Source organism: Martes martes (genome assembly GCF_963455335.1).
Source record: "Martes martes genome assembly, chromosome: 11".
Classification (NCBI taxonomy): domain Eukaryota; kingdom Metazoa; phylum Chordata; class Mammalia; order Carnivora; family Mustelidae; genus Martes; species Martes martes.
This window is the reverse complement of record NC_137899.1, coordinates 79,842,291-79,864,770: the sequence shown is the minus strand read 5'-3', so window position 1 is coordinate 79,864,770 and position 22,480 is coordinate 79,842,291. Positions and strand designations below refer to the sequence as shown.

At 37.4% G+C, this 22,480-nt stretch overlaps 1 protein-coding gene across 6 annotated transcripts in view; it reads right to left on the bottom strand.

Annotated features, from left to right (window-relative positions):
- PTPRZ1 (protein tyrosine phosphatase receptor type Z1) overlaps positions 1–22,480 on the bottom strand; it is a gene marked incomplete at its 5' end in the record, with an annotated part of 175,068 nt that overhangs the window by 38,121 nt on the left and 114,467 nt on the right. For 4 of the 6 annotated variants that reach the window (XM_080818035.1, XM_080818036.1, XM_080818037.1 and 1 more), the window contains 5 exons: positions 1,494–1,638; positions 8,984–9,983; positions 13,269–13,315; positions 20,406–20,532; positions 22,014–22,198. In XM_080818035.1, coding sequence (XP_080674161.1) covers positions 1,494–1,638; positions 8,984–9,983; positions 13,269–13,315; positions 20,406–20,532; positions 22,014–22,198 — 1,504 coding nt within the window. Of the gene's footprint in view, positions 1–1,493; positions 1,639–6,412; positions 9,984–13,268; positions 13,316–20,405; positions 20,533–22,013; positions 22,199–22,480 lie in introns of all 6 variants that reach the window. The other 2 variants (XM_080818033.1, XM_080818034.1) reach the window with 1 other exon arrangement.

Genomic DNA, 22,480 nt, shown 5'->3' with positions numbered 1-22,480 from the left:
ATTACAGGAATCAGTGAAGAAACCAGCTTTGTTTGCATCACGTTATCCACAAAACGGACTCCCAACTCATATATGATAACAAATGTATGATCTGTTCTCTGTACTCTGCAGTTTACTCTTTTCTGTCGAGGTAGTCAGAGATGAAATACAGCTGGTCATGAAAACATTCTGCCTTAGTCAACCAATGTCCAACCACATGCAACGGCATGCTCCAGACCTCACGGTCTCAGACACACCCCACTGCCCCCTGCTTCCCATTCTTCTCGCCTGCGGTGTTCCTGCCCAGGAGGCTGGTCTCCTTTGTCTCCACTTTCTGAGTCCTACCCAGCTGTGGCTGTCTTCCGGGACCATCAAGATCCCTTGTTCTCTGACTACTGTTCCCATTAGCAATTTCATTTATATAGTATGTTATAAATTTTTCACGGAAAATTTTCAATAGCATAAATTTCTCAGCCATAGTGACTCTCATTCACTCACTCATTCATTCGTTCATTCATTCATTTTTTATATTTCCCATAGTAGTCAATGTCGTACTGCACACATGGGAAATAGTCAGTAAACATGGTAAATATTTTTGAATAAACGGAGGGAATAAATTTTAGGATAACACATAAAGACTGTCTTATGAACTCATAGAAAGATGTTGCTAAAGAAAGGAATTAATTATAAAACTTGTGAACAAAATTCCCTTTTAAAACACAGAAAGAAATTACTAAGCTATGATTCCTTATATTGTCATAAAGTTTTTGTTTTCCTAGAGACAGTTATAATAGTTCTACTGACTTTCATTGTTGCCCCAGTAAACTCCCTAATTTGCAGTGTGTTCTGCTTGCTATGGGATGGGAAGCTTATGATGGGTGCAATTTTCTTTGTCCTTTAAAAGTCTTAATAGGATATCAATGATAGAAAAGGTGTATTTCATCCCCAAGGCAAATTATAATTAATTTTTAAATTCCATGCATCTTAATAGAGTCATCAACTTTATTTTCTCATTATATTCATATTTTAATTACTTGATTTTCACTTTTATGTAATCATAAAATTTTTTTGGTTATCAGTATGAGGTTTGATGTGATAAAATCCTATTATAAGTAAACTATGTTTTTACTATATCAAAAATTATGTTTTCCAAAACAATAACTTTTGAAATTATTAACAGCTGGAGCATTTAAGTTGAGAAGCTTAGATTTACGTTAAATGCCATGATAATGTCTGAATGTTAATGAGATTAATATGAAAGTAAGCTGTCAAGATACTGGATTATATAGTAACTGAAGCCAGAGTTCCTCCATTTTAACGTTGTTTCACGGAAGTATGAAGAACAATCCAATCTTTTATGTCTCTGGATTTACAAAATCACCTTATTCATAGTTAAATTAACAGCAGCTCTCAAGTAAAACAAATTCTGAATACGCTTTGAAGAACTTTCAGGTAAAAAACAGGCAAAATCGAAGCTTTATGAAACACATGTCTAGAACAAGCACTCAACTTACCTCCAGTAGATGAGAATACCCACAAGAACCACTAGACAGATAAAAGTCAGGGCTGACACGATCACAAGGGGTATAACTGCCTTCTTCTCGGATTCCAGCCCCTCAGCTAGACCAATACGAGACTCATGGCTACTATTACTGGCCTCTGTAGTCGGAGAAAATTGAGAGAGTTGATATTTAAGCTTAAGAAAAAGTCACAACATTTTTCAACCGAGCAATTGCAACCTTCATTGCTGTTGCTTACCTTCACAATTTCAAATCTATGATACAAAGCACGTCTACAATTTCAAGCCAGTTTAAGTAAAACAAAGTATAAAAGGAAGGCAGCCTATCAGAGCAGAGATTGGCACCTAGGTATGGGTGCTGTGGCAAGAAATGAGCATAACACTGCCTTGAAAAGCTTGCTAAAAGGAAAACAGAAGTATTAAAATAAGAAAACTGTCCAGTTTTTAAATAAAATGATCAGGAAAAACAATGCTACTTACTGCACCATATATAATCTTGATTTTCCAAACTTAATTTTAATGTTTCTACTCCTCCTCCAATTAAGTAAGTAGCTAGGAGCAATTAATAATTTATTAATAATTAATGAATAATTTCATAAAGAGGGAATCTTAGGATAACCCTTCTTACATTAGGATAACCATTCAACCCAGAAAACTATTAAAAACTTAAATGTGGGTTGCTTTTAAAGAGTTACTTTGAATGCCCTTCTTATCAACTATTTTTCTCTATCAAAAATAATACTATTGCATGCAAACTGAAGGAATACATAGATGGAAGAAATTCTTTCCCAAGTGTAAATTATGGAAAAGGTTAAATTCTGTCTTTGGGTTAATTTTGAAGACGGCAAATGACTGTTTTTGTGACCAGTTGGACGCATTATCATGCAATATCACACGATATCAATGATTTCAAAATCATTGCAATGGGCACCACTCTTCCAGGTTGCTCAAAAGAGTTTCAGAACTTCAGAGTATCTGTGGCCAGTCACAATGCTTCCCTTCTCCTGTGAAGTGTGGGCAGTGGGGAGCCCAGGCAACTGGACATCAGAACGGCTCTGCCATGAGATGCTGACACTGCTACAAAGTGCTCTTAGTGTCTGCCTGCAGAAAGTCGGGAAGAACTATCTCCAAGTGCTCCCAAGGGAGTCTACACTGCTTTCTAGACTCCTGGCACATGAGGTGCTTTTATACCAAGCATCTCACTTTAGTGATAGGAGACAAAGGGAATCGGTTTAATTTAAAGATTTAAGGATACATTTGAGAGTAACAAATTCCTCAACACAGCCCTGAAGTATATCTAACGGCAGAGAACTTAAGATTTAAAATGGTAGCTTCCTCCTGAAAGATGAAACAGAAAAGGTCAAGAATTTAATCCACAGATACATTTCTTGTATGACAAATGACACCCAAATTTCCCTAGACATTTGTTCTCAATTACGGATGCATTTGCTAGAAAAGAGTAGAATCCAAAGGTGTGATTAAAAATCATAAAACTGAATAAAAAGTGAGAATACTGTAAATCAACAGCTCCCTGAGCTATAGTTAGTACTCTTGTGAGAGAAGCCCAGACTTTAGTTTCTATTCTGTCAGTCAGATGCTCTGGTCATTACGTACTGCGATGAGGCTCATCTAGATGCCTAAAAAATCTCACAGTGAAATCACTGAAAGTTTCTTTATAAAATTTAGGAAAGCATCTTGTTTCAATAGATAACTGTCTTCACATTTTTTTCTATTAAAATGATTGTTATCTCAATGGAAATTTTGTGGTTAAACAATGAACTCATCCACTTAGTAAAGTCCCGGGTACCTAGAAATTACAGATGGTGGTTAATATCATTAGTCATTCTTGAAATGTGGTTCCCAGAATATTGCCATCAGCATTGCCAGGGACTTGTTAGAAATGCCAATTTGGGGCCCCATGCCAACCATCACAAAGCTGCTGAACAGAAACGCTGTGGGTTAGACCCAGCAATCTGTGTTTTAACAAGTCTTCCAGGTGATTTTGATCCACATTCATGTTTGAGAACCAATAATGTACATTAATTTACATACAAAGTGAGCTTATATAGTTACAGTGGTCTTCAGTGACCACAAATATTTATAGAAATATGTATATAGGTATATATGTGTGTATATATATGCATGCATGTAGACACATATACCATTTGTGTATATGTATGTGCATACATATATATGAATAGGTCTGATCATATATGTTACATATATGTAAGATATATAACACATAACATATGTAACAAATTACCATATATATCACACACATTATACACATGCACTATATACACACATGCACACATATACAAACTTGCAACAGACTTTACTCATAAGTTCTCTGGGACATCTGATTTTAAAATAAACCTTTTAGCTGAAGAGTTAGAACGATAAACCCATGGTTATTACATATTAGGAAACTTAGGTTTTTTATTCAAGATGAGATACCACATGAAAATATAGATAATCAGGGGCCCCTGACTGGCTCAGTCGGTCGAGTATGCAACTCTTGATGTCGGGGTCATGAGTTCAAGCCCCAGGTTGGGTGCAGAGACTACCTTAAAAAAATAAATAAATAAAAATAAAATATACCCCCCCAAATTAAAAAAAATATATTCATAAAAAAAGGAAGTACAATCAACTGGTTGCTTTACATACTGTAATGAGGGACAACTAGTTGTACTGATCTTTAGAGTCATTAGCTGAGACTTAAAGACCTATTTCAATATGGTCCAGTAGCTATGTAGATAAGACAAGAATCTAGTGATAGATGATCAGTAAACAAAGTTAAGATTAATACTTTAAAATACATTTTTGGAATAAAACAGTATAATTTTGGTATGACAAATTAAGCATTATGTATATTTTATTGTCCTCGATAATGAAAGCATAGTCTCCAAGAGACAGACACCAATAACACATGATTCCAGTCTCAGTTTTGTGTTAACTGCCTACATGACTTGAATCAAGTAACTTAGTATCTCGGGTCTCAGTTTATGCATTCATAAGTTGCAGATACTAGTATTTGCCTTATCTATTTTGTTTTAAGGAACATGTATTGTAAATTATCCTACATTCTAGAGGTACATAATAAAATAGTAAGTTTCAGAATTAGTCTGTATGCATTTGATAAAGAGCCATATTCCATTACTTTGTAAAACAGAGTACAGATGATTTTTGGCAGATACAGTTTTAGAAGCAGGCAAGAATTCTTCCCTAATCTTGTCTGATCTTAGTTATGCCATTAATTATGTTACCTGATGATACTGGAAATTATATTCCTACTGTTTTTCTCCTCATCAGTGAGAGAACATACATACTCTTAATAATTAATCAAATTAGTGCAATGATAAGAGATCACAAAGTTTGAATTCATAATTCTAGGTTTGGCATTTTGCAATATAGTTTCTCCGTAAGAGCATAATGTAGCAAGGATACACTGATGATGTCACTACCTAGTAAGACAGAAAAAAAAAGGATGAATTCCTGATATGTCTTTAAAATAAATCTAATAAAAATTTTTTAAAAACCAGTACCGTAATTGAAGCCAGATAATAATTTACGTATATGGCAACACTAATGAATATAGTGACCTGTAGAATCATTACTCGTTCTCACATATCAGAGTGTGTTTAAACTGAAATGCAATGTTAAATAGGTATCAAGTCAGAATGTAGAAAAACTTCTCTATCAAAAGGTACAAACTTTTAATTGCTGCTGCACTGACTGAAGGAAAAATATACGGCTAACTGAAAGGATGGAAATAACAAAGAGAAAAATATATCCTAATGAGACTGATCTCTCTGATCTGGCCTGCACATATCTGCTTTTATGCAATAAGATTGCAAGATGTTACCTGAACCTATCTTTTGACTTACTATGTTAAGACTGAAATATTTTCATTGTTAAAGAATACCTTAAAATTTAATAAAAGCATATTATAAAATTCTTATGATCGAGTCAATGAAATTATCTAGTATTTTCTATGCCTAATGGCACTGAATTTCCCTTTCCTCCCCATTGGCATTTAAAGCAAACATCTGTAATATATAGGCTGCAAGGAATCTACTCGAAGAAACATCTGGCCAATAAACTAATTTGCATAAGATACATTAACAAATGAAATGCATGTCTACAGAAAATGTTCTAGTGTTTTACATCTTGTCATACAATACCTATACAGACTCTGCATATTAATGACCGTTATCTAACTTCTTAGAAAGGTGTATAAACACAAGTACGAAGTAGAAAGTATCTTGTTAGTTCACACTGCCCTCTTTAGGCAACATTAAGATAATCCAACAAAGACAACCTACAAAAATTAAAACGGTCTTAAAAAAAAACAAAAAACAAAAAACTTACCACTAACTCTCAAAACTCAGCTACAGAACTTTTTTTAAAGGTCCTCAGGCTGAGGTGGATATGCAAATTATCATATCTTTACTGTGGGGTGCATCAGAGAGGTGTTTATAACATATTACTTATCAGAGTTTAATAATCCATTTTATAATCCAATGAAATTAGATTATAACTTATTTTAGAACATAAGTGACTATAAAAATTAAAACTGTCTAAGAACAGCACACTCCAATCTATCATTTAAAAAGCAGTATACTAAAAATGCGTTACGCACACATAACTGTTCCCGCATGTAACTAGCATCTTGCAGAATATGAAAAATTGACAATAAATAAAAAATGTTTAACTAGCCACTAACCAAAACGTGTTGAATATTCACAATGAGTAAAATCACACTTTAAAAAACTGTAAATGGACTTGTTGAGTGTCTTGATGAAAAAAACAAAGTGATGTGCCACTTTACCAAATTTCTCCTTCCATGATTTTTCTATTTTTTGAGGAAGAAAACCACCACACCGTGGTCTATCTCTGGGATCCGTAACTAACCTGCCTCTGAAATGTTGAATACGTCTGAGTGCCTGCTAGTCACAGTCGGTGTCGAGGACTGTGGGGATCCGGGAGTGATTTCTGAGTCAACTGCTTCCAGGACCCCATCAACATCTCTTTCATTAATGTCTGGAAAACCGAAATCTGTGGAGGTCTCATTATCATTCAGGTTATCTGAGAGAGCTTGCCCTGATCCACTCTCTTCGTCACTTGCAACAACGGCCCACGCTTCAGATTCTGGAGTGAAAGGAAGCAGGGCGTTACCAGTCTGAAAGTCACTGTGCTGTTCTCCATCACTGGGCTTTTGGGGCAGCACCTTTGCTGGTGGTGATTTATCGGGACTCCTGTCCATCTCGGTCTGACTGGCTGATAGGATACCTGTGACTTTATTTTCTTCTTCAGAATTTTCAGATAGTGAATATGAGCTTGGGTTATTCTGATCCACAAGATTGCTCTCTTGGGTGTCTGAATCATTCATGACCTTTTCCTGCGATTCTCTATAGGAGGAGCACGACATACACTTATTTAGGGATAAGCCGTCTCTATCTCTGTCATCATAATCATCATCATAATCATCAATATCACCATCGTCACCACCACCCACCGAATCAGCATCAGATCTGGCGCTCTGAATCAGCTCAGAAGTTGTCTGGGAAGGGAACAGAGACTTGGTTGTGGGGACAGAGGCATCTTCGACGGGAGGAACGGAAACATACACACCTCCTAAAGGGATGGGACGAGCGGCAGTTACGGGTGTATCAGAGACAACGGCTGGGCTACCAGCTGACACCTCGTCAGTGACAGACCCCTTGGTGGAGGTGAAAATGTCATCGGGATACGTGAGCTTATTTATAAGCGTACTTGGTGACACATCAATCGATAAAACAGGAGTAGCAAATGCATGCCTTCCTTTCAGGGGAAAGGCCTGGCTCATCTCCAGATCGGCAGTTGGGAACAACTCAGGTACCATTTGCTGGGAACTTTCGCTTTCCAGCAAAACTGGTTCAAAGTATCTCTCACTCGCATACGAAATGGTTAAACCTTGAGGTGAAGCAGCGTGTGCGCTAGAAGCAGGCGATACATGGGCAACAGGTACAGATGTAGCGAGTAGCGTGTTCTCGCTCCAAGCAGAGTTGGAGGCTGGGAGATGCAACACCGTAGAACTAATGGGATCGACCTTGGGGGTCTCGACCGACTGTGGCTCACTAGGCAAGGGGGGCAGAGCGGTTTTAAGCAACGGGTCAACACCAGAAGCCTGAAAGGAGGGCTGCAGCAACACGTCAGCATGGAAAGGAGCCGAGGGCTCATGAAGGAAGAGCTGCGTTGAAGGCGCTAACATTTCCCTAGAAGCGGGGTCAGAGGAGCCTGGCTCTGAGCTCGCACTAAGCGCAGGTCTAAGCAAAGTGTCACCGAACGCTCGAGAGGCGGCACGGGCAGGCGGAACCGAAAAGGTATTCTCCGGAGCTTGACTAATTTCATGATCAAAAACCTTAGTGGCAGGAGGAGCGACAGACCCTGGAAACAAGCCCTTTGTGCTAGAAAAGGAAACGGGGGATTCTCGTAAAGACATGGTCAGCTTATTTAGGGTATCGTACAGGTCGGGCAGGGCTGTGCTTTCCGGAGGGTACGCCAGCTCACTGAAAGAAGAAATCTGCAGTTCAGTCTCATTTCCATACATTATGTCACTTTTCGAAAGCGGCTTATTCTCATCACCAAACACAGATGTTGTGTATGTAAATTCAGCTACAGAGACAGGTGAAGACATGTTAAGGGCTGTCAGGCCATCTGTGTCCGGTAAAAGAAATTCACTATCGGAGGAGGCTGCGGACCACTCCCCATCCCCGGAGGGGCCGGGAGGAGGCGGCAGCAAGGACGCGGTCGCGGTCGGGGTTATGAGTGAAGACGGAGGCGCCGGAGTGTGGCTAGGGCTGCTAAACCGGGGAGCCGGGAGAGATACACCCACAGAACCATGCACGGGGACTGCCGAACTGCGGGGCACCGTGAAGAAGTGTGGGGAGCCCTCATGACTAGATAAGGCACGGGAAGGCTCGGGCCCTGAAGAACGTGCATGCACCGTGACATCACTGCTGGGTGGTTCCGCGTGAGAAACCATAAGCGTTTGGTAAAGGACACCAGATTCACTACCGCCAAATTCCAAGGTCTCCGAAGCAGCGTGAGCAGCAGGCTGATGTGACGTCACATCAGAACATTGAGCAAGGCTGGCCTCTAACAGCAAATCACCCCCAGCCACTGGCAGAGAAGCATGCAGGGACAGCTTATCGCTCGCAACAGCTGAAGTAACTTGTGGGAGGAGCTGAGAAACCGTGTACAGGTGCTGAAACAATTCACTACTGAAGGAAGCAGAGGAAAATGGAAGCAAAGGTGCACCATCATAAGAAGACAGGATGGAGTCAAATGACACATCGACACTGGGAAATACAGGCGTAGCATGCAAGGCCGAATCACTACTTGAAGCAGCGGGGGTAGTGTTGAGGATCTGATTGTCAAGCAACAAAGGGGTGACTAGAGGAAAGACGTCACTACTGTAGAAAGGTTGAAGAGGTGTCTCACCATTGTACACCGGTTGAGTTGTCTGCGACTGTACCAGGCTGACAGTGGGGACCGAGTCCTGTTGCGCAGAGGACGGAGTAAACGCATGAGGTGTTACCTCAGTCGGGAAGTAGGCAAAGGTAGAATACGGTGGCATCTCCAGATCCGTGACCGGGGCACCCTGTGACACCAGTGGGCCCGGAGATGAAGACTCAGCTGTCTTCTCAGGTTCATCGGTATGTATCTCGGTGTAGTTAGTCTGGAGAAGGCTCTCTCTGCCGGATCCAGCATCGGCTTGTGTTACCACATCCGTGGTGCTAACAAACCACACGTTTCCGTCAATGGAAGGATCCTTCGGAGATTCTTCCGAACCCGAAGAGGCTGACCCTTCGGAAGCATTTCTTGTAGATTCTGGTAGAAGGACATCATATGTGATTGCCTCTGGGTTTTCGGAAGAAAACACATACCCGTGGGATATGTTCTCAGAGAGGAACGGCATAGAAGAAGTTGCCGGACTGGAGCCCGAAGAATCGTCAGCTCCTGTATCGAGCTTGAAACTCGTCAATAAACTCTCATCCTCACTGATATCAGTAGATACCTCTTGAGATTCCGTTATAGAAACTGTATTTAAAGATTCCATGGTCCCAGTCAAGTTCACTTGTGGAACTCTGAGAAGAGTTTTCAAGCTATCATTTAAAGAGGCTGCACTGCCTTCCAGAGTGTGAGGTGGCATTTTAGTCACAGTCCGAGAAGTCAAAGTAACATCTTTCTGGGGGGCTAATCCAGTGACTGGTTGGGAAGTGGAATCTAAAGATATGTTAGGAATATCACCCTTCCCAGAGAAGTCACTTCCTCTTGTTGGGGATCGGTTAGTCTTGGCCTCATTGTATTTAGTTCCTACATGATTGTAGTTTGTTGTAGTAGGAATCTGGGGTTCCTTTCTCCTTATTTGGTTTGTGGCACTGTCTCTACCAGGATTCACAACAGTGTCTTCTCCAATGTCTTTTCCCTCATCTTCCTCCTTTTGAAAGGCAAACAAGATTTAATGGAACATAAGGAAATAAGAAAAAAGAGACTTCTTAATAATATCTTACACTGCATTATACTGTTAATCTTCACTTGTGGAAACTTCTCCTCATAAAGCACCATCCCACAGAAGCCATGCCTCTATCCTATAACCTTTATCATCCACCTTCTACGGACACTAGTTTTCATTAAACTTAATGAAAACATCCTATTTATGACTGCCTTTATTTTAATGCTGTGAAAGTAATTAAATTAATAGGTACCACAGCTTTGAAAGAAAGGTGCATTATAATTTATTTATTGATAGTGTTACTTAACATGGTACTTATTTTGTATTGTGTTTCTCTGTTCAGCGCATCCAGCAACAAACTGAATAGCAATTAGCTTCTTATAATATGAAATGAAACAATGTATTTCAAAGATCTAACGAGCTGCATATTCAGAATATTTCATTGTATACATTCAGAATAAATTGTAATTTTTAACCCCTCATAAAAGGAAGATTTAAGACTAGAAGAAGTTTTGGCTTTTCATTTTGTTTTAAATATTTTCCACTCTGGGGCTACTGGGTGGATCAGTCATTGGATATCTGCTTTCAGCTCATGATACTGGGGTTCTGGGATCGAGCCCTGCATTGGGCTCCTTGCTCGGCGGGAAACCTGCTTCTCCCTCTCCACTCCCCCTGCTTGTGTTCCCTCTCTCACTCTGATAAATAAATAAATAAACAAAATCTTTTTAAAAAGTAATAATAAATATTTCCACTTCAGACATAGGCAGACATTTTATTATAGTTATTTTTTATTTTATTTTATTTAAATTCAATGCATTAACATATATTAATTTTTTTTTAAATTTATTTATTTGAGAGAGAGAGTGGAGGGGAGGAACAGAGGGAGAGGAGACAAGCAGACTCCATACTGATCTCAGGGAGCTTGATCTCAGGACCCTGAGATCATGTCCTGGGCCAAAACCACGAGTCAGATGCTTAATTGAGCCACCCAGGCGCCCCCATGGGCAGACATTTTGTTAAAGACAAATTGTCAAAGTGTGCTTCTAACACTAGTTATTTAATTTTGTAATTTCCTTAGAAATGCCACTCAGGTGACCCAGATCTTTCAGGAACACTTGTCCCTGTAATGGCCCAGGAGCGTTCCAGCTAAAGGTCAATCAAGACCTATGCTTTCTGCTCGTTTTTTTTTTTTTCCCTTTTTTAACTGTGCATTTTATAATACGTCTAATCATATCCTTAGAAAACTAAACTGCAAAAGATACCAAGACATGGCATTTTTAGTCCATATGGGATATGATTTTGCCAGTTTACTAGCATTGCCATTTATTAGATCTTTTAAAGTCATGTCCCTTAAAAGAAGAAAACTGACAGAGTACAAATTAGTAAGAACTAAACCAGTATCAGGGAAAGAATCTGAATCTTATACCATGTTCAGATACCTCTCAGAATCCAATGAAGATGGGGATGCCTGGGTGGCACAGTCGGTTAAGCGCCCAACTCTTGGTTTTAGCTCAGGTTGTAATCTCAGGGTAATGGGATCGAGCCCTACACCATGCTCTATGCTCAGTGGGGAGTCTGCCTAAGACACTTTCTCCCTCTGCCCCTCCCCCCACCACTCATGCATGCAGGCTCTCCCTCTCTCTCTCTAAAATAAACAAATCTTAAAAAAAAGAGAATTGATGAAAATGATGCACCATTTATTAATGTTACCAATGAAGTCATGTGACCTCATGTCAACATTTCAAGAAGAACAGATCATTTGTGCTCTATGATTACTTTATACATACCTGAAACCACAGATATTTTAATGTATACCCCCTACATTTTCTTACGGAGTTACCGTGAATCTCTCTTCCACTATGGTTTTGAACTGTGTCACACCTGTTATTCTTCACAGCTTCCACTTAGAAAATTTTACTGTAAGGCCTTGATCATGCTGGAGATACTGTTCCCTTCAAAGTAATGCATCTTTATTTGAAGACAATCTAAGAAACATCCCCCAAACTATTCAAATTCCAAATTCAGTTTTAGCAACCATTACAGATACATTCCAGGAATTTGCCAACCTCCATCATTCATTCCTGCATGAATCAATAGTAGTGACTAGTATTATGGACTAAGCATTGATGCCCTCCCCCCAGTCTGTATGCTGAAATCCTACCCCTCAAAGTGACGTTATTAGAACTGGGGCCTTTGGGAAGTAACTGAAATTAGGTGATATCTTAAGGGTAGAGCCTTCATGAATGGGATTAATGTCCTTATAGGCAGAATCATGAGAGAGCTTGCTGCTTCTGCTCTGTTCTCTGCCATGTGAAGATACCAAGAGAAGCTGGCAGTCTGCAACCTGGTGATCATTTCTGGGTAGACACCTATCCATGTGCACACACACACATCAAGATATCCTTAGCTGAATTTTGTGAACTCTTGTGGAAAGGTAGATGGCTCACTTTGGTAAAACAATCCTTTGCAGGAGGGAAGTGCCTTAAGATATATAAATTATTGAGACAATTATACATGTGAGAACACAATCTAACTGCCATTTACGGCCAGATGGAAGCATTAGTTACCACACTCCGCGACCTCATGCACACGTGTACGTATACATACATTCGTCAACATTAAGAATAGCACCTGGATTTAACATATAATCTCAGTTAGGATGAACAGTACATTTTGGCTGAGGATGAAAGAGAAGGTGCATCCATCATATTTTCTCTATTTCAAAAACTAAGACAATGTTAAAATTTATAAATATTCTTGAATACCTATTTACTTATAAGACATTATGCTAGTAACAGATACTCATCAGATGAATAATCCAAACACAATTATTTATATTGAATGGCAAAAGAATATATACAACTTGTATTTTTGCTCATGTTTATTATCAATCTGTTAACCATGAGTTAAGGTATCTATAAATAAACTATAGAAATATTAAGAATTGGTTAAATATTAGTCTTTCAGAAAAACGTGAACACTGAAAAAATTCTAAATTATAGATCTAGTTTATAGCTATAATTATCTTTAAAGTTCACTTTTTTCATCATCACTTTTTGTTATTTTTATGATTCTATCAAAGTGTCTTCTAGTTCTTCCATGGAAGAATCTTGTGTATCAATTACGTGACCATCTACAGAGCTCAGCAACTAACCCTACAATGAATAAGGCATCATGAACTTTGATTGATGCAACATTTGAAACCTAACCAATAACTGAAAAAAGACTTTTTAATTTTATAACATGTTAATATAAAAATAGCAACATTACCTTGATTATTTCTTCAGTTCCAATTAATTCAGGGAAGAGGTCAAGTTCTACAAAATCAGAAACAAAATTATTAAAATGTTTATTCAACAATTCCAACCCTGCAGGTTTACCTTTGGATGGAAAGGGGAGAGAGAGAGAGAGGGAAAAAAAAAAAAAAAAAAGACTTGTTAGCTTTGAAAATACATGAAAAATAAAAATTTCAGATTTTAGGTTTCAATACTACTGAACACTACATAACACACCATTACACACACCTTAATGAAACTGCATTCAAAATCTTAATCTCTATCCTCGACTCCAACTCCCTTCTCCCTCCCCCTCTCCTCTGTGTGGGAGTGAAGCTAAGAAGGGAGAGGCAGACAGGCTGATATTACTGAGTATAAAAAACTGAAATAATTTTTCATCACTGTAGAGCTTCATTCTTAGCAGGGCTGGTAGTTCGGGCAATGCCAGGGATTAGGGAGAGATTGACAAAATTTAGGGGCGCCTGGGTGGCTCAGTCAGTTAAGCATCTGCCTTTGGCTCAGGTCGTGATCCCAGGATCCTGGCATCGGGCTCCCTGCTTGGTGAGGAGCCTGCTTCTCCTTCTCCCCCTACATGTGTGCTCTTTCTCTCTCTCATTCACTCACTCTTTCTCTCAAATATATAAATAAAATCTTAACAACAACAACAAAAAGAATTGACACGATTTATTTTCTTGTTCAGCTACTTATTCCTTCAGTTCCTCTTCTGGTTGAGGGTCACATGATTCCTTTTCTACTGTGAATCTGGGCTCACGCTAATATATATGTACACAGGGTGTCACACCAAATGGACAGGAACAACTAACCAGAGTCACTCCAGGTCCTCCTCCCCAGGGAAACTCAGTAGTGCTGTCTACGCAAACAACACACTGGCCAGGATCGTTCAAGCCTGCTGTTCCCAATGACCAGAATCAGTCTATTTCCAGGACATGGATATCTCAGTCCTGAAACAAAACCTGTCAGTAAATGTGAGGAACTATTAGGAGCTGGTTCTCTCTCTCTCCAACAAGGAATCTAGACACGATGCCAAATTACAGAGGGGCCCACGGGAGAAGCACTGCTCCTCGAGCTTCATTGGGGCTGCAGTGGCTTCAGCTTGAGCTAAGCATTATTACAAGAAAGCTTCTAAAGTATCTCACTCCATCTCCAAAATTCACGCTCTTCACTATCCCAATGCTGCGTCTGTTCTAGGCTTTATACCTCTAAGTATCCTCACGGGAAATGCATATTCTCAAGTTTTCAAAGGCAAAAGTGAATTAACATGAAATGTTGATCACATCCAGGCCTGTTTTATAACACAGACATCCTTTCTTTCTTTTTTTTCCCCTCACAATAGCCAAACTGTGGAAGGAGCTGAGACGTCCTTCAACAGACGAATGGATAAAGAAGATGTGGTTCATATACCCAATGGGATTATTACTCGGCGATCAGAAAGGATGAATACCCACCATTTGTATCAGCATGGATGGGACTGGAGGGGATTAGGCTGAGTGAAATAAGTCAATCAGAAAAAGACAATTATCATTTGGTTTCACTCATATGTGGGACATAAGGAATAGGATCACAGGGCAAGGGAGGGAAAACGGAATGGGAAGAAATCAGAGAGGGAGACAAACCATGAGAGACTTTAGACTCCGGGACCCAAACTGAGGGTTATGGGAGAGAAGGCGGTGGGAGGATGGGGTAATACGGTGATGGGTATTACAGAGGGCACGTGTGGTGATGAGCATTGGGTATTATACGAACTAAAGAATTGTTGAACACCACATCAAAAACTAATGATGTACTATATGTTGGATAATTGAACATAATAAAAAAAATAATAAAATATACATACAGAAAAGTAAAAAAAAAAAAAAAAACCACAGACTTTTTTGAGTTTATTTTTATCAGAAAATTTCTAGGCATTAAGAAATGTAAGACCCTAAAAAAAAAAGAAAGAAAGAAATATAAGACCATCATGTAGTCCTATGCATGGATTGTACTTAGAGGAGTCAAGAAAAATTGGGAAGTGTTTCACCCTCTCAAGAGAATTTAGGTAAAATTAATACCCTTGACTCTTCAGCTATCTCAAAGTTACTTACCCTGAACAATGTTAATTTAGCCCTGAGTTAAATTTCAACACTCTATTTTTTTTTTTTCTTGTTAAAACCGACCATGAAAGAGTTTGGATCCTTTATTTGGATCATTAATGTTCTCCGTTTTCTATTTTTTTGTTTTTCATGCTCTTTATTCTTCACGTTTTGAAATTAAACTGATTTCAATAGTTTGAAACATTTGTGTCTCTATAACCTCCAAGGAAATCAGTACAGCTGAGTTTAAAGATGGGATGGATGCAGTTAAACTGTAAAAGACAAATAAGACCCTTCATATGATTTTCTATAAACTACAATTAGAGAAGTTCATGCACATGAAACCCTTTAAATTCAGCCTGTAACACAATGCATAATTTTACCAAAATGCTTTTAAATGGAGTCACACCCTTTCATGTACTTTTAAAATATTTTAATTTTAATAAGGGCAAGTCATAACAAATATTTGCTAGTGATACTTATACGATACTGTCAATTTTTCTCTGTTAAGAGGCCGTGGGGAAAAAAGTCTCAGTGATAATCCATTCTCTTCAACATACTTAAGGAAATGTTTTAAAATTAAAAACAAGCAAGCAAACAAAACCATGATCTAACTTTACCTAACTTCATATTTCTAATGGGCAAAAACATTTTCTTACTGATTGTCAAGGCTGGGGTAGGGTATGTATAATTACCACACTGAGGACTGACTTCCTTTTCTTTCCATATTCTCGGAGTATGTCATTGCATGGGATCTATTTTTATCCTTTCACCACAGCACAAACTGACTATATGGATTTGGGTTCTTATAAGTTAGAATACATGATTTTACCCAGTCATTTCCCCCGAAGAGTATCAATGAGTTCTACTGAAACTAGCTTTACTGTTCACCCCTATAAGAAGTGAGACATTTCCTTTGGGCCTGCTTTAGGCCCTAGGGGCAGAATGTACGGCTCCAAGCAGTCCTTGGGTCCCTCTCTGCTTCATGGCACTCTCATGGGGAAATACCCCAAGCACGGATGCCTTCATATCTGTAAGTATTAACCCACTTTGAAGGATCTTCATTTTGGCTTCCAATTTGATTGTTCAAATTGATGAAAATTGTGGGTTTGCCCTGAAATACTTCTTCCCCCTTATAGTCCAAAAATCTCCTCCTGGGCCTCTTCAGAACAATTTTGAAATAAAATAATTTTAGAAAATGTTTTCTCTCTTCCTGGAGATTCTGAGGCCATATTTCTTTTCTTTGTTTTTTTTTTTGAGACCGTATTTCTAACTCTGAGAGTTCCCAGCACCCAATGTGTCGTTCTGGTGATGGGCACAAGGTCTCATACTGGGTGCCCTCTGGCCGGCTGCTTCCTCACAAACAACTGCTATTTCAGTAGCCACTGACCTGATTCAGGCAATACTGATATATTAGGTCGTTCAAAATTATACTAGTTTATAGTCTTCTTGTTCACGTTCTCAAAATAGACTGCATGAAGGCTATAAAATGTCCAACAGTAAAGATGTTAATATTTTTTCTTCCTAGCCAACACTTAAAATTCACCTAAGTGTGATAACTGAACAACAGCGATTGGTTCATTCTGGTTTTGGGGGCACATGTAATGCTAAGTTTTCTAAAAGGGCATGTTAGTCACACAGTTATATTCCATAACACAAAAAAGCAACACTGACGTAGGTTGCCAAGCAAGGCTTATTTAATTGAAGGAAGCCAAGTTTCACAGTGCAAAAAGGCAAAGCAATGTAGACTGCAATCTCTTCAAACTGTGATTTCAAATATTATTATATAATAACACCCATAGCACAGGATGGTACAGCAGAGCAAGGACAGATGTATAGTGATTTAACAAACACAACTATTATATGACTGAAATGCACACAACAACAGAAAAATGTGTTGATCTAATTCACCATGCATTTAAATTTGACAACACACAATTATCAAGGCCCTACAACATGTACTTAAATAATTTCCTCTATAATTGTATAATAACTAACTTTACGTAGAAATGACAGAATTATTTTAGTTACAATGAAATAAATATATTTATGAATTATTTATTCATAAATATAATTTTCTACAAAGAATATACATTTCAGTTTAACCTTAATAAGATTTCCTGGACAAAATCAAATTGTTTCTTAATATGAATTTATTATGCATGTATTTGAAAATGGCAATTTGTAGTAATGTTTCATGGCCACTAGTCTTATGGTGACATTATGGTACACAAGCGTAATTAAAATGCACAAACAACAATCAAATTAGCCCAAGTTAAATGCACAATTTGGAAGGTTAGTTTTCTTTCATGGATATGGATTAATAAAAATATTTGAAATCTACCATTGAAAGAATGAGGCAACTATAAATGACCTCCTTCATTTCTTTTTAACAAAAGCAAAAAAACTAAATACAGCATTTAGAAAAAAGCTTGTCTAAAATAATAATAAATAATTCAATAGGATACATTATAATGTTACTAAGTTAATGAACAACATGATTAACAGGATGAAATGGTACTAATAAAAGCAATGAAATAAGTAGCAAACTCAAAGGCCGCCTATATCTCCATTAGCCACATAAATCATAAAACTCACAAATCTTGTAGGTATCATCACACTAAACCACAAGATAGTACTTTGGTCAAGATTTTTACTGTGATATATTTACCACAGAAACAATACTTAAGATCATGTAGTTTTAATAACAAATTGAAAATATACGAATTGAAATGCCATTGCCAACTTTTAGATCAGAAAAAATGAGTTCTAAAAGAACAAATATTTTCTTTATGAAATATAAGAAAACCCCAAATATTGTGTAAGTTGGCTTTTGATGGAGAACTTTTTGGTAGAAATAATTAAGGACTAATCTATGTAAGTTTTTAACATTAGCTTTGAAGAGGAATATCAGTGTGAAACATCAAATCAAATACCATCTTTTACTAAAACATCATTACTGTACAAAATGCTTTAAGGGACTGAGATTAAATGGTATGCCCAAATTAATATCTCATAATAAATCCTCATATCTGAGGACTCAAACAGTATCCTCAGCCTTTGAATAAATGGAAATCAAGTTACAATGTTTGTTATTACGTATAAATGTGAAAGTGCTACAAATGATACAAGGATGTTGTACTTTGGGCCAGTATAGACTCAGTCTAACAGGATCACTCAGAAATCACTTCTGCAGAAAATAAACATTCAGTCTGTTTTTCTTTATGCAATAAGCATCTCAAAAATTAAAAAAAGAAAAAATTCCTAAAGTTTAAAATTCTGACATAGTGGATAGAATAAGAAAGACATACCACAAATAGCTAGAAGTAGTTATTTTTTGTAAACTCCTGGGAAATTGTTTTATGGGCAGAAATGAGAGTGGTATAATTAAATGACGGTAGCAAATTAAATGAATGTATTTAACATAATTCATATCCTAGAATACACAACAGCATTCGGGGGGATTTTTATATGCCATATTTCATCAATTCACATATGATATTGGCCAATATAGTCAACGTTGCTCTGTTAAACACGTCATTTTCTGGGTGGATCCATATGGGGAACTTTGGTGAGGGATGACAGCATGAGGAGCTGTCATGAGGAGCATGACATGGGATAACTGGTAACTGGCCAATTAATTTGGTACTCAAGTTTCCATAAGATTTAGAGCTCACATTCTGTTTAAAAATAACCTCATTCTGAAAATCAATGCTAAATAGAAACAATACATTATACCCAGGTCATGAGGCAGATCATAAGAAATATTAAATAGTGACATTGCCATCATGATAGTAGTAATATTCAATAGCCACCCGCATTTTAATCTGGGAAATATCTTGGCAAGTTTTGCAGCCTGTGGTTTAGGAGGATACATAATCTATTATCCAATGCTCTGACAAACATACTTTAGCTTAAAAATTTAACTAGTGAGAACAACTCAGTTGAGGTAATCAACGAACAAGCTCATAATGGAATAAAGTCCTTGCTGTATCATAGAGACCACAAAGCTAATCAGCATACCAGTTTTTCTTCAATATGTCAAACTGGAAAAGGCTTTAATTAATATACTACCATCCATTAAAAATTTATAAAAATATCAGTGAGTTGACTCATGGTATGATGGGATGACCAAAGAATATTTACATTTGTGTATGCATGTTTGCATGTATTTATGAATATGCATAAGCATGATGTCTATGTATATATAAATATGCACAGAGACATACATATACATACATACGCAATTCCATTCTCTTACCTTAAAACTGTTTATGCTAACAAAAGGAAGGCTTTAATTATAAACATTTGTAAATTGTCAAATTATGATGGTCTGCTCTTCATTTAATTATCGCATAAGGTTTTAGATCAAAAGATTTTCCCGTAATACTTACAGAAAAATGCATGCAACTAAAATACAATTAGAAGCAACATCTTTGTTTTGCTTTGTGAAACAGTACTGGCAAATCAACTAAGAGGAAAGCACTCCAACCCCTTCACACAGAATTATAAAAAGTGGGTGAAAATACCTAAGATACACATATCATTGAAAAAAAAAAGAAAGAAAAAAGAAAGGACCCGAGATAAACTATTAGATGTTTTGTATAGATATTTCAAAGTACCTCACATGATCTTATGATCACGTATATACTTACTACAAAATGCTTTGGGGGCTGAAAAAGGAAATGAACACAAATGAAATCAATTCTTCATTATCAAAATAGAAGTCTTAATATTTACATGGGTAGTTTCACTTGATGACCATTACAGACATAACAACAGATTTTGCTGTTCTTTTTCACAAATAGAAAACGTCAACATTTAGAATAAATTTACTTATTGTCCTGCACCAGATCTTTTGAATGAAAATGGTTTCCACGCTTCACAAAATTAGCTGATGATCCAGACCAAAAAAAAAAAAAAAAAAAAAATCATTTTGCCTTTTGGCCAAAACAATATAAATTCAGAGATAAAGCACCATTGTATCCTATAACTAAACTAGCCTCATTTATGTAGCTATAAAGGCATATCAGGGGACTTACCCGGGTCATCAGAAGGCATGTCAACAATAAGCTGGTCACTGTACTTTCCGTATAAGCCATTAGTGCAGATGGCTACTATCTGAAGCACATAACTCATATTGGGTAGTAAATTATTGAGAATAGCACCCTAAAAAGAAAGATGTCAGTAGTTATACTGATGTATTATTCTCAACAGGACACTTACATAACAGACATCTGTCTTTAGAAAACATTTTCTCATCTGTTAATGGAAAATATATTTTATTAATCTAAGAAGAACTATGCAATGTTGTTAAGTTGAACTTGTGATATTTGTGAATTAGGCTTTTTTTTCTTTTGTTTTTTTGAAAAATCAATTTTAGTTTTAGAAAGTTTTATTTTTAACTAGAACTCATCAGATTCTTAAATGAGTACCTAAACTACAAATTAGTATCTTAGACAAATAAACATGTACCATTTGCAAAGGGCAAATGTGAAAAATACGATGAAAAACCAATCTATCTCTTTATCACAACAATATATAAGCCAAACAGTAATAGAATTATTATTTTCTTAACATCATTATGAAATGAAAAAATCGCATATTCTCAAAATTGCATGACATGCATAGTTCATAATATCTCTGTTCTAGACACCTGGATTAAAAAGTCATTAGTATTTTATCAATTTTGTCCAGACGATATTCAACACCATGGTATCAAGGACAGTTTTTGTTTAAATGCAGGTTCCTTGGCCTGGTGGGACTCCAGCTGTGTGAATGCACAGTTCAGTAACGCCTTTGGCCTGCACTGGGGCTCTCCTAGGGCCATACCCAGATAAGGTGTTCTCAATTAGACCCCAATCTATGGCCATTGTTTCCCTATCAAGACAAAGTTAGTCACAGAAGGAACCTGAACTTTTTAAAAAAGTTTTAATTTTAATTCCAGTTAGTTAATATACAATGTTAGTTTCAGGTGTATAATACAGTGATTCAACTGTTTCATACTGTAGTTTATTTTCTTTAGTGTGCGTGCATGAGTGGAGAGGAGAAGGGAGTGGATCAGATTCCTTTGGAATCTGCCTCAGATTCCAAAAGTTCTGACTCAATTGACTTCACATCTGTTACTTGGAATTTGATGCAAAGAGTCCCCTACTCTATTTTCTCGTGCTGGCAGAGTATGGTGGGGCAAAGATATATGTCGGTATCAGAGCACTGAGATTCCAGGTTCAATTATTTCCACAACTGCGAGATCACGGTCAAGGTATTTAACTATTCTCTGAGTCCCTTTATTTGTAAAGATAGACTACCCTAGATGAACTCTAGCTCCTAAGTCTTGTATAACTGTCTATTCTATAATGCTGTTGTTGGCAAAGCTGTGACCTTTCTGTAATTGAAGACAAATAAGAACCTAGTGTAATTTCCTGTAAGTTTTGACCTAATTTAGTATAGTTTCTGCTTCCCGTCCTCCCCACTGGAGAGTTTCACACAAAGTTTAGGGCAACAATATGTAATCATTTCTAAGTTTTTAACCTTGAATATTAAATTCTAGTGCTATCAGTACATGATATAATTAACGTCTTCTAAGTTCTTTCCATGGAAATTAAACCACAATGTTATCAATACATGAAACAACTGATCTTAATAGTTACCAAGTCTTGATAGCCATCTGTCAAAAATTCATGCTTGGTTTGGTCTTCTCCCTCTAACTGCTGGTACAGAACCGCAAATTTCTCAATCATGGTATCATAAACTACTCGAGGCCTCTCCCATGTAACAAGAAGGCTGGTATAATTCTCTGGGTCAGCTTGAACATTTTCTGGTTCTGAACTACAGACTTCAGAGAGAGACAAAAAGTACAGTTATTATTACAATGTCAGCCTCTAGCATTTTAACAAGTAAAAACATGTATTCTACGAAAATTTGTTGTGTTTTATTTTAACAGAAGGTGAAAAGTTAACACTTCTCCAATATGGAGCTTTTGCTTATGCCATTTCGTATATCTGAAACACTTCTTCCTTCCCTCCTTCCTTTATCTGCTTCCTACCTTCCCATTCAGGAAAGGTCTAGGTCGAATGCTCCCTCCTGCTACGCATGCTCTGATCAATGTGAAGTGAGC